Here is a 14,966-nt window from a genome sequence, read left to right on the forward strand (position 1 = left end):
TAATAATTCGTCACCCCAAAAATGTCATCAGCAAACGGGGAACACACCCCGTTCAAAGCATCGCTCTTAACGTATCGAAGCACTCTACCCCATTTTCCATTACACCAATCCTTGGCCGGAAGCATGGAAAAAAAGAGTTCTTGTAGTTCACAATATGAAAACCATTTGATACGAACAATCAACCTGTGCACACTGTTATCGATTCTGTCCGACTAACTTACTCTCTCTCTTTTTCCACACTGAACAAAGATAATCGGCGTTCCACCGAACCTGTACTTCCTCAAAGATTTCATCCCTTAAAGATTACTCCGATATTAGGTAATGAAGGAGCTTCATTTTGTATTCTCTCCTTCTTTCAGTCATTATCGATTTTATCCCCCGTTCTCTCATCCTTTCCCTATCCCGATCGCTTTATTTTTAGACATTCTTCCCGAATTACATTATCGAACCGGCTGTTTTCATATTCACGAGATCGTTTTAAAGGATCGTGTCGAAACGATTGCAAGCAGTCGACGTTACGCTCCGAACAATAAACAGGTATTCCGGGCTATAAAGAGTTTTTAAGTCGGCCACCACTTTTGAAATGTCGAGCAAAACATCTGATCCGGTTGTTTCTCAAACGGTTGAGAAAAGATGACGATCTTCCCTTGCCGCAGTGAAAGCGAATTCCAACGCGTTAAAGTCCAAGGGTTGATTTGATATTTATAAAATTCGATGCTCTTTCTTCGTTCTCGAGATAAAACGGCGACTGCTTTTATACGAAAAATGTCACAAGGTGAATCTAGCTCTCTTCTGTGTTCTCGAACGACAGAGACATTGTTGCGTGGTATGTACCGCTTTTATTGTACCGTGTATTCGAGCATTTAAAGAGAGATTAACGATATGATAAACAGCATCGAAATACGAGGAACAGCAGGACGTTTATTTGAGGGAAAAAAAAAAAACGTTAAATGTGAAATGATATTGCTAAATGTGACTTTTCGCAATTTTTGTTATTGAAATATCGGGAAATTGAGAAGCAAAAGGATGAAATGCCGAAGTTATTAATATCTTATCAATGATAATTAATATGAAATGAATAATTTATGAAAAATTTCAAGTCGAACAATAATAATAATTCTTGGAACGTCGATAAATTAAATTCGTAGATTTTTCCGGATAATTTTTTTATACCAAACTAAAGAAGCAGAATAATTATAAATGGTAATCAATATCGAACCAATGAATTTACGAAAAAATTCAAATTTCAAATTCAACATTTCTGTTCTGTTAAAATTAATAACAGTAAATTCTATAAATCGGTAATTTTTGGAATGTCAGTAAATTAAATTCGTAGATTTTTCAGAAGAAATTTTTTTTTACAGCAAACTAGAGAAGCAGAATAACGAAATACTATAGTTATTAATATCTAACCAATGATAATTAATATGAAATGAATAAATTTAAGAAAAAAAGTTTGAAATTTCAAGTGAAACATTTCCGTTGCATTAAGGTTAATAAATATCTTTTGTTTCCACGTGGAACTTGGCGAAGCATCGCTCACAAAAGAGAGGTAAAGGAAAAGGTTTCAACTTTATAGTTGATAGCGTACGTATCGAATTTCCATTTTCACGATTGAAACACTGGAACGTAAGAGCTGGGATAAAGGTTCGGCAGGAAAAGAAAATTTCCCATTCCCCGCGCAGTTTCTTCCTTTCTTTCCCCGTACTATTCCTTGTAAACAGGCTCGCGTGTGCGTCGCAGCCAGAATGGAACATTAATAATTCAATTCCGCGTTGCCCGAGGCAAATGGAAACTCAACATGGTGCACAGTAACTGAACCACTTTCGATTATCTTTAAATCGACACAGGATTTACTCTCTATGCATCACAGAGGGAAAAGGAAAGAAACGTGAGCAAATCTTCCATGTCCTTCGAATAGAATTATAATGAACGAAAATAAAATTAAAGTGATCGGTTAAATTGTAAATTTGGATTATTCAAGGGCATCATAGAGGGAAAGGAGAAAAACACGATGTCTTTCGAATAGAATTGTAGTGAAAAAATAAAGTTAAAATGATCGGTTAAATTGTGAATTTGGATTATTTACAAAGTGAAATTGAAATGATCGGTTAAATTGTAAATTTGGATTATTCAAGAGCATCATAGAGGGAAAGAAGAGAAACATGATGTCTTTCGAATAGAATTGTAGTGAAAAAATAAAGTTAAAATGATCGGTTAAATTGTAAATTTGGATTATTTACAAAGTAAAATTGAAATGATCGGTTAAATTGTAAATTTGGATTATTCAAGAGCATCATAGAGGGAAAGGAGAGAAACATGATGTCTTTCGAATAGAATTGTAGTGAAAAAATAAAGTTAAAATGATCGGTTAAATTGTAAATTTTGATTATTTACAAAATTAAATTAAAATGATCGGTTAAATGGTACACTTGGATCATTCAAAAGCAGCTCGAATAAATTAGTTATATTCTTCTGGGTTTAACAATATTGTAAATAAGGAGTAAGATTGATTGTGACTTTTGATAAATGGGCAGAATGCAAATGGAAATAAATTGGATGGAAACTACTGTTAAATTTAAGAGTTTCTCCGGTGGTTTTACCTTCGGTGAAGGAAAATGCGTACCACTGTGGAATATTTACCAAACGTTGATTAATTTTCAACAGATTCAGGAGAATTTCGCGAATGAAAGCTTTCCTTATTCGTAAAATATCTTTCCTAAAGGGACACATATACAGGGTTTTCACGATTTTTCAGCCATTTATGACAGCGTAGGTAATGAAAGAAGTTATAAAGTTATCGTTGATTGTTTTCAATTGGTTAAGTTTTTAAACGAAGGTAAAGTGAATATTTCGGTAAATGACTGATACGTATCAGTTTTATAGAGTACACATGGTGTTCACTGCAACGGTCTGCACGATTTTTCAGTCGTTTATAACAACGCAACAAAAAAAAGTTATCGATAAATATGTATCCGTGTTGAATGGACGATAGAACGATAACAAATATTTCAAAAATACTTGTTTTTCATAGTGAAGAAAAAGTTTCATTTTCACTTTCAGTTTTTCAAATGGAACTATATCTAAACTTTTTTTTCGCTACATTGTAGAGGATATTAGGACGAATTCGGCTAGTAACAAAATGTGACGCTTTTATTTATACAATACTGAATTTATAACAGTTGGATTAGCAGAAATTGTGTTAAAAAAAAAAAAAAAAATTGTACGAATAAAAGTGTCATATTTTGTACCGGTTGAATTTTGGTCTTGAGGGGTAAATTGTCTTGTCTTGTCTATTTCATTGTTTTAAAAATAAGACACAATTCAGCTGAAGCGAAACTTTCAACTGGAAATTATCCTAATTCGTTGGAAACGAGTTTCATTTTAAAAATTAAAAATGGTATTACTAATTAACGATTAAATGACCTTTAATGATAGAATGCTGAAATCATCGCAACAGTGGCTATCAACGATAAAAAAATATATAGCAACCCATTTAGAAAAATAAAGATCTTGAAATCTATTCTAAGTAAAAAGTATCTACATCAAATTATCTCCCCCTCTGAATCATGCAAATTTTTCATATAACATTTTTCTGAATTACTATAAATAAAGGAAACATTTCAGGCGGGCAAAAGTTTTGTCTCACCCTATGTATCCTATATGGGTCACAGATGACCCAGCTTCGTCGGCCGACGCGTCGATTAAATCCGCCATCTTGAAAATCATAACCTCTTCGGTGACGCTGACGCATATGCGTACGTTTAGTTTTTCCAAAAATTCCAACATTTCTAACAGAGAAACTACGAAAAACCTAATCTCCCAGCAAGGAGAGCAGTTTAATTGCTGTCGATTTAATTGCATAAAAAATTAGATCGTTTTTTCTAACCTCAAAATAATCGTCCCTTAGGGGTTAAAAGCATCATTTCTTCGTACTTTCTTCATTGCGTAGAAAAGAAACAATAGGTAAAGAACAAAGATCAAACATACCAACCACAACCAATTAACCATAAAACCAGAATCAACGTCCCGCCTCGATGATAATACCAATAAAACAATTAAAAAATGAAAGAAAGAAATCAGGACAAAATATGAGAATCGTGAATACGTGACGGATTTCACGAGGAGTCTCGCATTGAAGAGGCCGTATACACCTCGCCTCCGTAACTTTAAACGATAAAAGAAGCCACCCCCCCTTTCTTCTTCTCTATACTCAAACTACGCCCCCGCTATTGGATTTCCAGGCAGAGGAATATTTTTTAACGAGGCAAAAACTTTTCTCGTCTGGTGCAACGAGGAGGATCACATGCGTCTGATATCGATGGAAAAGGGTGGGAACCTGTCGTCGGTGTACTCGAGGCTGGTTAAAGCGGTTACCGAAGTCGGAAAGAAAGTGCGATTCTCGCGGCACCAACGCCTCGGCTTCCTCACCTTCTGCCCGACCAACCTGGGAACCACCATCAGGGCCTCCGTTCACGCCCGCTTCCCGAAATTGAGCGAGGATTATGCGAGATTCGAAGAAATCGCAGCCATGTACAATCTTCAGGTGAGAAAACGAAATTTCCTTCCCCTCTTCTCCCTCCCTTTTCTCTTCCGCCGTTTGCAGCAGAGCAACCACCCAGAGGCTGGTGTTGTATTCCGCACAAGTGCGTTCGAGCGGCTTCTCTTTATTAGATTTGGTTCTTTAACGACGGAATTTGAAATTCTGGCGTGAAAATTGGCGATACATTTTTCTGGTTTTCTTGAACCCCTTGCCGTATAAAAACGAGTCGCAGATTTTGGTCATGGTCTGATAGAAACAGTTATATCGGTAACGAAAATGAACTTTAATTCCAATTTTTGATTTCATTTATAAAACTGAAGATTGCCAAATTTAATCGATCTATAATACATTAACTCTCCTTACTTAATACAGTAATGAAACAGTAAATAGCTGACGCTTAGATGCATGTTCTGGAAAAGAAATCATACGTCAAGGGGTTAAGGGGGTACACCGCCTTGTTTAAAAATAGGTGAAGTTTGAGAATTTTTTTCATAGAAACTACTGAATGAAAAGTTTCAATTTCCTTTGCAGGATGTAAATGTAACTTTCAGCATTTTTCTCTAATTTTTTGAGACAAAACCGTTACAAAATGGCGGAGTTATTCGCTAATCGCGAAACCTGTTCCGCTATAACATCGATTTGGCTGCCATCGTCGCGTCAGCAACGATTAGAACGTCTGAGATAAAGTTTGAAGGAGAAAACCTGTTTTCACCAATGAAAATCAACTTTGAAAGTTTCTAAAAAATTGAACAATTGACTTTAACTTTTTGCGCTCGTATTTTCCATAGGCACGGTAGACGTACTGGTCGGAATTATTTTTTGGTAGCGCGCGTTCAGTCAATTACTGTCTAAAAAACGTATAAATTTTATTCAGATGAGTTTGTTTAAGCTGTGTGCATGTTATTATCCCCCCCCCCCCTGTTTCTGCAGACAAAAGGTCCACAGAGCGTTTAGAAGGTAAAAACGCCTTGCCGGGAATATCCCGGGGTTCGACCGCAAAGAGTTAATATCTCCCTCACTGCTACACCCGTAGAAAAAATATTTAGATCATCTAACGTCCTCCTATATACTGAACAACTTTTGTAAGAACATTTTTTTCACAACTTCAATTCCTCGCGAGATATTCCACCGTTTCCATTTAAAAAAGACACCCTCTGTATTCCGAGACATTCCGTCGTATCGAGTTAAAAAAGACACCCTGTATATTCTGAGATAATCCACCTGTACACGTCATTCTTTGCGGAAGGGTTAAAAATTTCCTCGCAGTAGTCAGAATTACCAGTCAAGAACGAACAATGAAATTTCTCTCGTTTCCCTCGTTTTTCCTTCGATAAATCGAAATTTAATTATTCAGCGTGAAAAAAAATTCAATTTATCTGTCGCTTAACTTCGGCGAACGTTTAACTCTTGGATCCTAAAAAACGAATAAATAGAAATAAATAAGGGAATAAATTTTCCGCGGGTGATTATTATCGTGAAATGTTATTTATGGTTGATACGCTAATGAAACGAAATGCAACAAGTACGAACGGCGAAATCAATGTTAATCGTTCTTATGAAATATTTATATCCTTCGCGTTATTGACCGAACGCGAGAATGATGCTTATACAAATCCCAAGTGTATACAATATAAACTATAGTTACGGACAGGGACGTGTAAGCAATTAAGCTATGAATATTCTGCTTACGAGGAAAATATTTGAACTAGATCTTCGCTGTTTGCTAGTAAAAATATACAGTTTTATTTCGTCCGAGGGAGTGAAAACCTCTTTTTTTCCCCCCCCCCTCCTCCTATTTTTATTTCCACCTTTATTTTTCGTCTTTTTTTTTTGCATTTTCTTTTCCCGTTCCTTTTATTCTACCCGTCGTCGATTAGTGCCGGCTTTATTGAATTTCGCCGTCATTCCGCAGGTTACTATAGCCGCGATTAAACCTGACAAAATATGCCTGACACTTGTGTAACAAACATCGAGCGAATGAAAAAAAGAAGGTCGTGCGTCGAATTTTTTTCACAGGAGGATCGTGTGCGCGTTTTAAAGCACACGTTGCTTTCGAAATTTCGATCTGAACGAACTTCGTTCGAGATCGCCGAAAACTTCACGGTAATCAACTTACTTAAATGAAGCTCAATTAAGTTCGTTCAAGTTGATTCAGATATAAATTTCCCCGCTTCTCGGACAAATGATAGCAACATGTTCGTTTACGCAGTTAATAGTGTACCTGTGGGCTCCCACAGGTTGCGAGGATCCTGATTATACAGGGTGCTTCACGCAATTGGGTCGGGTTGTATCTCGAATTTGGCAAGAGATAGAAAAAAACTGTCGAGGGAAAAGTTGAACGGTACGGTAACGTCTATTTTTCTACGACTTCACTTTCTTCACAAGCGCAACAGTGCACCCGAAAAATGCCAATGTACTTTTCCTTAAGTAGAGTTGCATTTTTTTTTGTTTTACTTAATATTCGAAAATTTTCGAGTTCTCAAAAGTAGAATTTAACCCTTTGCACTCGAGTGACGACTGAGAAGCGATAGAGTATGATTTATTTCTGTGTTGGTTTTAAAGAATTTCATCCATTTTTTAGCAAACACTAAATATCAATTTTGAAGGTACATAATAGGCTACAGTGAAAAGATCTTCGAGTGCAGGGTTAGGGGTTAACTTGTCAACTTGGGATAATTTGTCGTTCCCAACAGTAGCCGTAAGGAAAAGGCAAATACAGATGGTTGATAAGTATCGATTTGAAATTTTATTAGAAGATTTTGCACGAGCTGGAATTTTCTTCTGAAAAATTGTTTGCATCGAAAAGTAAGAGAAACGAGAGAAAATTGTTCGAAAATTAACATCTGTTGATACCATCGAGCAGAGACGTTAAATCGTCGAATTTCTCGATATTCTTAATGTTCTCGCGAGACTCGTCACGTTTGTAACGTGACATGACTGGATAAAAAAAGAAAGAAGAGGAACCTCTTGAAAGCGACGCTTCAGCGCCGTGTTGTTTGCATTGAAAGCTGTAATCGAACCATCGATTATTAAATTTTCATTTTCAGCTGGAAAAATAGAGGCGACCGCAGGCGGTGAATGTATAATTAATTATTTGTGCGTTAACTGTACGGTAAAATCTGGAATTTCCAGCGTTCTCTTGATACTAATTTCGATGGATTTAATTTGCTTGAATTTTAAATATGGCGCGTTGCACCAAAGAAGATGTTACACTAAACGTTGCAATAAAATCGGCTTTGGAAATGATTTTATTACGGCGGATAAATTGTGAATATCAATTCACGAAAACGAATATTACGAATGAGATTTTTTTTCGAATATTTTCCCTTGATGATTTTCCACAGTTCAATTATTAATTATTGTGACGAATACATACATTTTTTCAATTTGCCTCTGGAGATATTTTTATTACCCTCCAATTTGTACCTTTCATTTTTGCAATTTTTCGCTTTTATAAAACACTTAACAACTGGTTGTAACGATGAGGTTAGGTTCGATTAGATTAATTATTGCAACAAATATATGCACAAATTTCCTTAATTTGCCTCTGGAAATATTTTTATTACCCTCTACTTGCATCTTTTTATTTCTGCAATTTTCTTCATAAAAGACACAAGTAGAGACACAAGTTTTCTTCACAGAGACAAAAGTAAATATTTAAATATTTAACAACGAGGTTACAAATAATTCGACGTGTTATTAGGAAGATTAGAATAATTCTGTTTACTCGCTAACGACACACTGCTTTATTATTTTTTTCTTTAACCAATGAGAAAGGGGATGTCCCGTTCCCGGTAACAGAATGGCACTTCACGAAAAAATCAGGCTAGCGGTAGTGGTCTTACCAGCACGATTTAAATTTGACGATGTTGTTGGGAAAATTGTCAGGAAAACCGCCAACAGAAGTGGTCAGTACAGAACACAAGCGAAAGTTCGTGAAGATACCTGAACAAAGAGAAGTGAATAAGCGTTGGAGAGGTGCAATGGGGGTTAGGAGACAAGAGAGGTCAGGAAACCATAGGAATTCGTACTTTGATACGTTAAAGGATGCAGTTCTGTTCGTAAAGACTAGTTTGATGAGAGAGTTTGAGTGATTTGTGACCGTGTACCTGGATAAAAGCTGCGAGTCGGGAATGAGCTGAGTATTTGTGCCTGCATGGAGCAGTTTGCGAGGACATCCTTTAGGACGTCCAATTATAATTTTCAGTAAGCGATTTAGCATGGTTTGGAGTTGTTTCAGGGTGTGCAGTGATATGCATTTACCTGTGCATGCTGTAGGTTCTATTCTGTAGATCAGAATGGGCCTAAGAGAGACTTTGTATGTACAGATTCAGACTATGGCTGCAGAATTTTTGTTTAGTTGCCCTTAGACCGCAGGTAGCCACCGAAAATATTTTTCAAGAATGAATTATCCACCTGGTTAATCCGCGTATTGGTTTTTCATACAAAAATTGCGGCAGTAAATACTAATTTTACGAGCTAGGACCGCAACAATTAGCCATTACCATGGAGGTTATTCAAATTTTATTGGTTCAGCGGTTAGGTTAGGTTAGGTTAATCTGCGTATACTGATTTTTCATACAAAAATCGTGGACGTAAATACTAGTTTTATGAGGTAGGTCCGCAACAATTAGCCATTACCGTGAGGTTCCTCAAATTTTATTGGTCCAGCAGTTAGGTTAGGTTACTCTGCGCATATACTGGTTTTTCATACAAAAATTTTTAGTTATATATAGTTTTAATTATATATAGTGCAACGATTAGTCGTTACCATGAGATTCTTCAAATTTCATTGGTCCAACAATTAGGTTAGGTTAGGTTAACCCTAGAGCGGTCTTCGGGTCTTTTTTGACCCACCGCCTTCTTATATTGTTAGTAATTTTTGCTGTTATCAAGTTTACGTTCCTTAACATTATTTTAAACGTTTATCGTCTAGGTTCATATGTCGCGTTGGAAAGAAAAATTATTACACATAAGGTCTTAGGTCCTTTTTCACCCAAAAGTCTTAAGTGTACAGTCAGAACGAAGGACGCAGTACAGTTAAGTTAATCTGCGTATGTACTGGTTTTTCGTACAAAATTTTTTAGTTATACACAGCTTTACGGGCGCAATAATTAGTCGTTACCGTGAGGTTTCTCAAATTTTATTGGTCCAACAATTAGGTTAGGTTAATCTGCGTATATGCTGGATTTCATACAACCATTTTTAGTTATACACAGTTTTACGAGCTAGGGGCGTAATAATTAGTCGTTACCACGAATGTTCCTCAAATTCTATTGTCTCGGCGAAGCTTCAGTTTTGGAAGTACGCTCGGATTGCTACCTGACTGACCGCGTACCACCTGTAACAGCGTTAACGGAAGAAGAAAAGCGCGATCCGGTGTAAATAATATTGCGAACATAATTCTCAGGATTTGCATTACCTTTTGTAAGTCGGACTTAAAATATGTTAATGAAATTTTGGATTAAGATAATTATTCATTGCCACGTGTTGCGGTAATCATTTCACCCTTCCAATGTTCACGGAAGAAAGTATGAAATGAAACAAACGAAACAACTCGTATAAATTGCACGTGACACGTGATAATGAAAAGTTATTGGAATAACGCCGGTAGAATAATTTTGCAAGGAATAACGAATAATTACCCTCTAGATAAATTATTATACCAGAAGCATGGCCGTTTAATTAACTATCTTAAATAGACGTGCGTAAAATTCCAGATCAAATTGATAGATTCCTTGTATAATACATAAGTACATACACACAGCGGACAGGTAGTTAAATACATAGATTAGTAGATTCATTAGTGTAGGGTAATATCCCTTGAGGACATGAAGGCTAGTGTTATACATGTTACTGCTTCATTGAAGCAGCATATGTTCAATAAATTAACTGAAATAGTTACAACATAATTAATACCGACTACAACCAGACCGTAACACCGGAGTTACCAATAATATTAAAATTCTCAACAACGATAATTGCAATAATAACGTGTAGATGAATAATATTTGAACAGAGTTGTCGTGCATAATAATTACGAAGGAAAATATCGTTCAATCTACGAACATTATGAAAATGTAGAATATTAAAATAAGTATAATCTTAAATGCAAATATTATTAAAATCACGCTAAGAAAATTTATATTCGCGTAAGTAGTTACATAGATTGCGGGAAATTTTGCAGAAAAATTAACGCCTCTTGTCGTCGTCTAAACTCATTTTGTAAATAACTCATTTTGTTAAGAATATTAAAGTAATAATATTCTTAACTGTGAATGTATTTAAAGTCACGCTGAGAAAATTTATATTCGCATAAATACTTGCATGATAGCGAATCTTGCGGGAAAATTAGTATCTTTTGTCATCACCTCATAATATTTTCTAATAAACGCTCGTTTTAATTTTCCAAAAAGATAAACAATATCTTTGGAGGTAATTAAATAGAGATAACCAACAAGGTAACATCCCGAAGTGATAATCACCGATTTCCGACGAAACTTTAATAGATCTGACAAAAATATTCGACACGTATTTTTTTATACCGGTAATTGCCCACAGCGAAGGGGTGAAAATCCCCCTCAAAATCGGAGGTATATAGTAAATATATTTAGTCTAATATCACGAAAACTGTAATATATAGAGGAATAGTGTAAATTTAGGAATTTCATATTTTTCAACAACAAATTTGAAAAATAATAAATAATTTTGACCAAATGTGTCTGTACCCTCATTTTTTAGGGCGATTTTTATCCCGTCAATGTGAACAATTGCTGATAAAAGAAATACGTGGTAAATATTTTTTCTTAGTACTAGTATATGCCAATATCAGTGATTTTCACTTCGGGATGTTCCCTTTTCTCATTTTTAAAGAGCTCTCAACTATACGAAATTCCGCAAACAAATTAAGAATAATGAAACATTTCTTAAGAAATTTTTATCCACAGAAAAATATGACTTTTCACTTCGCGATGCTACCTTACGTCCCGGTTTTCTGAATTTCTGATTTTTGAAGTGACTTGATTTTTAAAGGGGCTCTAAAGCAGGGGTCGGCAACGCGGTGCCCGCGAAGCAATTTTAAAGTGCCCGCCGTTCAAATATCTGAATTCTAAATTTTAGATATTTGAATAACAAACACTCGTAGTTGTCACGAATAATTTTAGTAAAAATTCTTATTTCATCTATAAAAGTAATAAATTTATGTTGCATTAATATTTTCATGTTTAAATATTACCCCTCCCTCCTCTTCACCCCACGGTGCCCGTCGAACTCCCGCATTTCTGAAGTATGCCCTCCTAGATAAAAAAGGTTGCCGACCCCTGCTCTAAAGTATACGGAATGAAAAATAATGAAACATTTCTTCAGAAAAATACGACTGTTTTTAAATGCAATTTTACTTTTCATTTCACACGATTCTTTAATTACTGCAACAAAAGTCCACTTTTTCAAAAAATGCTCCTTCTGTCCTTCAATTTCACCTGTCCCAGTTTCTTCCTGAAAAAATCTGCTAATCCTACTTATAAGATAACTACCATCAATCTCAAAATAGCAGAAAAAAGTACAAGAAATAAAGAAAACTCGTCTGCACGGTGGCAGAAAAATGTCCAACTAGCGGAAAAAGAATGTGCATAGCGGTATACGAAAGAGTTGAATTTGCCAATGATCAATTATGTCCAGATAAGGGGCACCAAAGGCGAGCACAGCGAAAGCGTCGGAGGCGTATACGACATCAGTAACAAACGCCGGCTGGGCCTATCTGAGCGAGAGGTGGTGTTCGAGATGAGAAACGGAGTGCTCGAGCTGATCAAACAAGAGAAGCAACTTCAGGGGGGAACAGTCGCGTAATATCGGCTCTCTCCCGTTGGGAGAAGTCGATGAACGCCGCCGCGGCTGTAAACTGTTTCGTCGATTTCGAGGAGATCTCGATTCGATTGTGCCATTCTCGATTCTTCTGTTTCTTATCAAATCGAAATATCCAAACCGTTATCGATTAATGGCGCTCCGCGCCCCGCCAATATGTTTCTGTTACGGGCTAGAGAAGTACACGGCCGTTTCGTAGCGCGGTTATCGACAAGTTCGAGCGGTGCTCGTCTATCTCGATGCTCGAAACGTCTGCAGCATTCTCTCCAAACCGAAACTGAACAACCGAAGAAATATCGATCCGTTATTAACTTCTGATACCGCTGTTCTGCGGTCCACGTTACTCGATACACACGGTTTATATTGAAAACAATTCTACGATCTCTGTGTGTTACTTTGCGTCCGACATTGTTCTGCGGAATAATTCCTATTTGTGTTCTTTTCAGGGATTCATGTTGTAGCGGGTTGGAACTAAAGTTCGCAGGGTTTTCTTTAGGTGAAATTTAAATAGAACGTTTAGATATTTAGACGTAGATTTATTCAACGAAATATGCAATTTTCTCGGAGTATTTTTCGACATTTTTGGCGAATTTGGCATCTTCTCGGGCGACGAATTGGTCCAGTTGGTTCGATAAACGCTGCGAATTTTTGTTCCAACCTGATAGTTATCGCCGGTGTTGAATATTTTTTAGGTTTCTTGCATTTCAATGCGAGAATTGTTGACGAAACGCGAGAATTTTTTTTTTTTGGAAAGAATGAGGTTAGGTTAACACTTTGAAAATGTCATTTGTATTCGAGTGACATTATTCACAAAGGTAGCTCAACGCGAGAATTACAAGTTCCACTGGAGCGTTGAAACGATGTTAAAAAGTCACGTTACAATATTTTATTATGGAAAAAAATATCGATACCGGTTGAATTGTTCGCACTGTAATCCTCTCCTTTGTGAATATTTTGTGCGTGAGCATTGAGTGGAAGAGTAACATTTTTTTTTTTTTTTTGCTTAACGAAAGTTACATTTTGTTAATTGACAAATACGCCACGTGATTTGTGCAAATGTAGTAGAACCAAAAAAAGATTCTACACGATGAAATGTAAAATAAAATATATAGAATCTGTGTTATCATATGTGTGTAGATGTTTTATAACTATCAAGGGAAGCTTTGTAATTGGAAAATTTCGACAAATATTTTGTTTCGGAAATGGAAAAAATTGCCGCGAATATTTACGAAACTGTACAAGATATGGGAAAAGATTAAATTCAAAGTTGCCTGATTTTTGATATCCTACACTATGATGATAAAGAACTTTTGAAAACCATTTTTTCATGAAAACATTTTTCGAAAATTCTTTACCACCACAATTTGTTCTAAAATTTGAATTGAACTTTTCTTCCATATCTTGCACGGTTTCGTAAATATTCACGATAATACGAAAACTCAGAATTATTTTAAGGGAGTTTTCTGCAAAGTTTCAAAGTTTTTTGAATTTTCAGGTTACCAAACATCCCCCGTGAGTTTGATTAAGTCTAATTGGGCTTACGTTCAAAATTAGTCGAGTGTCCAAACTTTGGCAAAAGATAAAAAAAATTTGTTTAAATATTAATTCCTGTCGATTTCAAATTAGCAGAGAAATTGTTGGCAAAGGTAATCGGACAAATGTTTCGAAAGTTACGGTTGTGTGTATAGCGGCGATACGAGCTGTGCAGCATTCAGCGTGTCGCAATAAGCTACGTGGAGGACATTTCAAGCACTTGGAATCAAAAGGACTGGATGTTTTCTCCACATCTGCTAGAAAATACGTACGATCGCATATACAGCCGATGCTGTAGCCCCATGGGACCTTATATCGACAACATTGGCTTTATGACATTCGATATTCACTTCTCTGACTTATCACATCCGATATTACATCCTCGGACCCGAAGGACACAACACCGACTATCCAGGCTGCGTAGGACTTCGTATTGATAACATTGAAGATGCGGAACCCGATATAAACCGTGTTGGTTACGATGCAGGCGAACGACAAATTGTAGGACAATGTCTATGGCCAATTTCGAACTTTAGATAGGGGCTAGAGACGATTTTCACGATTTTCAGTGCAATAGATAATCTTGGATTTGTAAAATTGTGGAGGAAATTGTATGATTGATCCTTTCGCTGCTGTTGTCTATAGGCGTTTTGGATATTTTTTGGAACCGTGTCCTTGGCGCCTATAGGCGCTGTGAATATTTTCTTTTGGCACACTTTTATGTTAATTTAATCCTTAATTTTTGCCCTTTGCACATTTCCACTTAAATTCAATAAAAGGAATTTTTAATTTTAATTTAAAAGAAACTGTGCACGCACTGTGTCCTTGGAGCCTATAGCCGCTGTGAATATTTTCTCGCGCCGTGGCCTTGGCGCCTTTTGGCACACATTCACCTTAATTTTCGTCCTTTGCGCACTTCCACTTAAATTCAATAAAAGAAATTTTTAATTTTAATTTTGAAGAAAATGTGCACGCACTGTGTCCTTGGAGCCTATAGCCGCTGTGAATATTTTCTCGCGCCGTGGCCTTG

At 36.3% G+C, this 14,966-nt stretch overlaps 1 protein-coding gene across 1 annotated transcript; it reads left to right on the forward strand.

Annotated features, from left to right (window-relative positions):
* The first annotated feature begins 4,249 nt into the window (after positions 1-4,249).
* LOC108578869 (arginine kinase-like) lies at positions 4,250-12,388 on the forward strand. Its single transcript, XM_017942283.1, has 2 exons — positions 4,250-4,546; positions 12,221-12,388. Exons 1-2 carry the CDS (start codon positions 4,307-4,309, stop codon positions 12,386-12,388), a joined length of 408 nt encoding a protein of 135 aa, XP_017797772.1. The 5' UTR covers positions 4,250-4,306.
* Positions 12,389-14,966: the final 2,578 nt, after the last annotated feature.

This window comes from Habropoda laboriosa, unplaced genomic scaffold (genome assembly GCF_001263275.1).
Source record: "Habropoda laboriosa isolate 0110345459 unplaced genomic scaffold, ASM126327v1 scaffold14, whole genome shotgun sequence".
NCBI lineage: Eukaryota > Metazoa > Arthropoda > Insecta > Hymenoptera > Apidae > Habropoda > Habropoda laboriosa.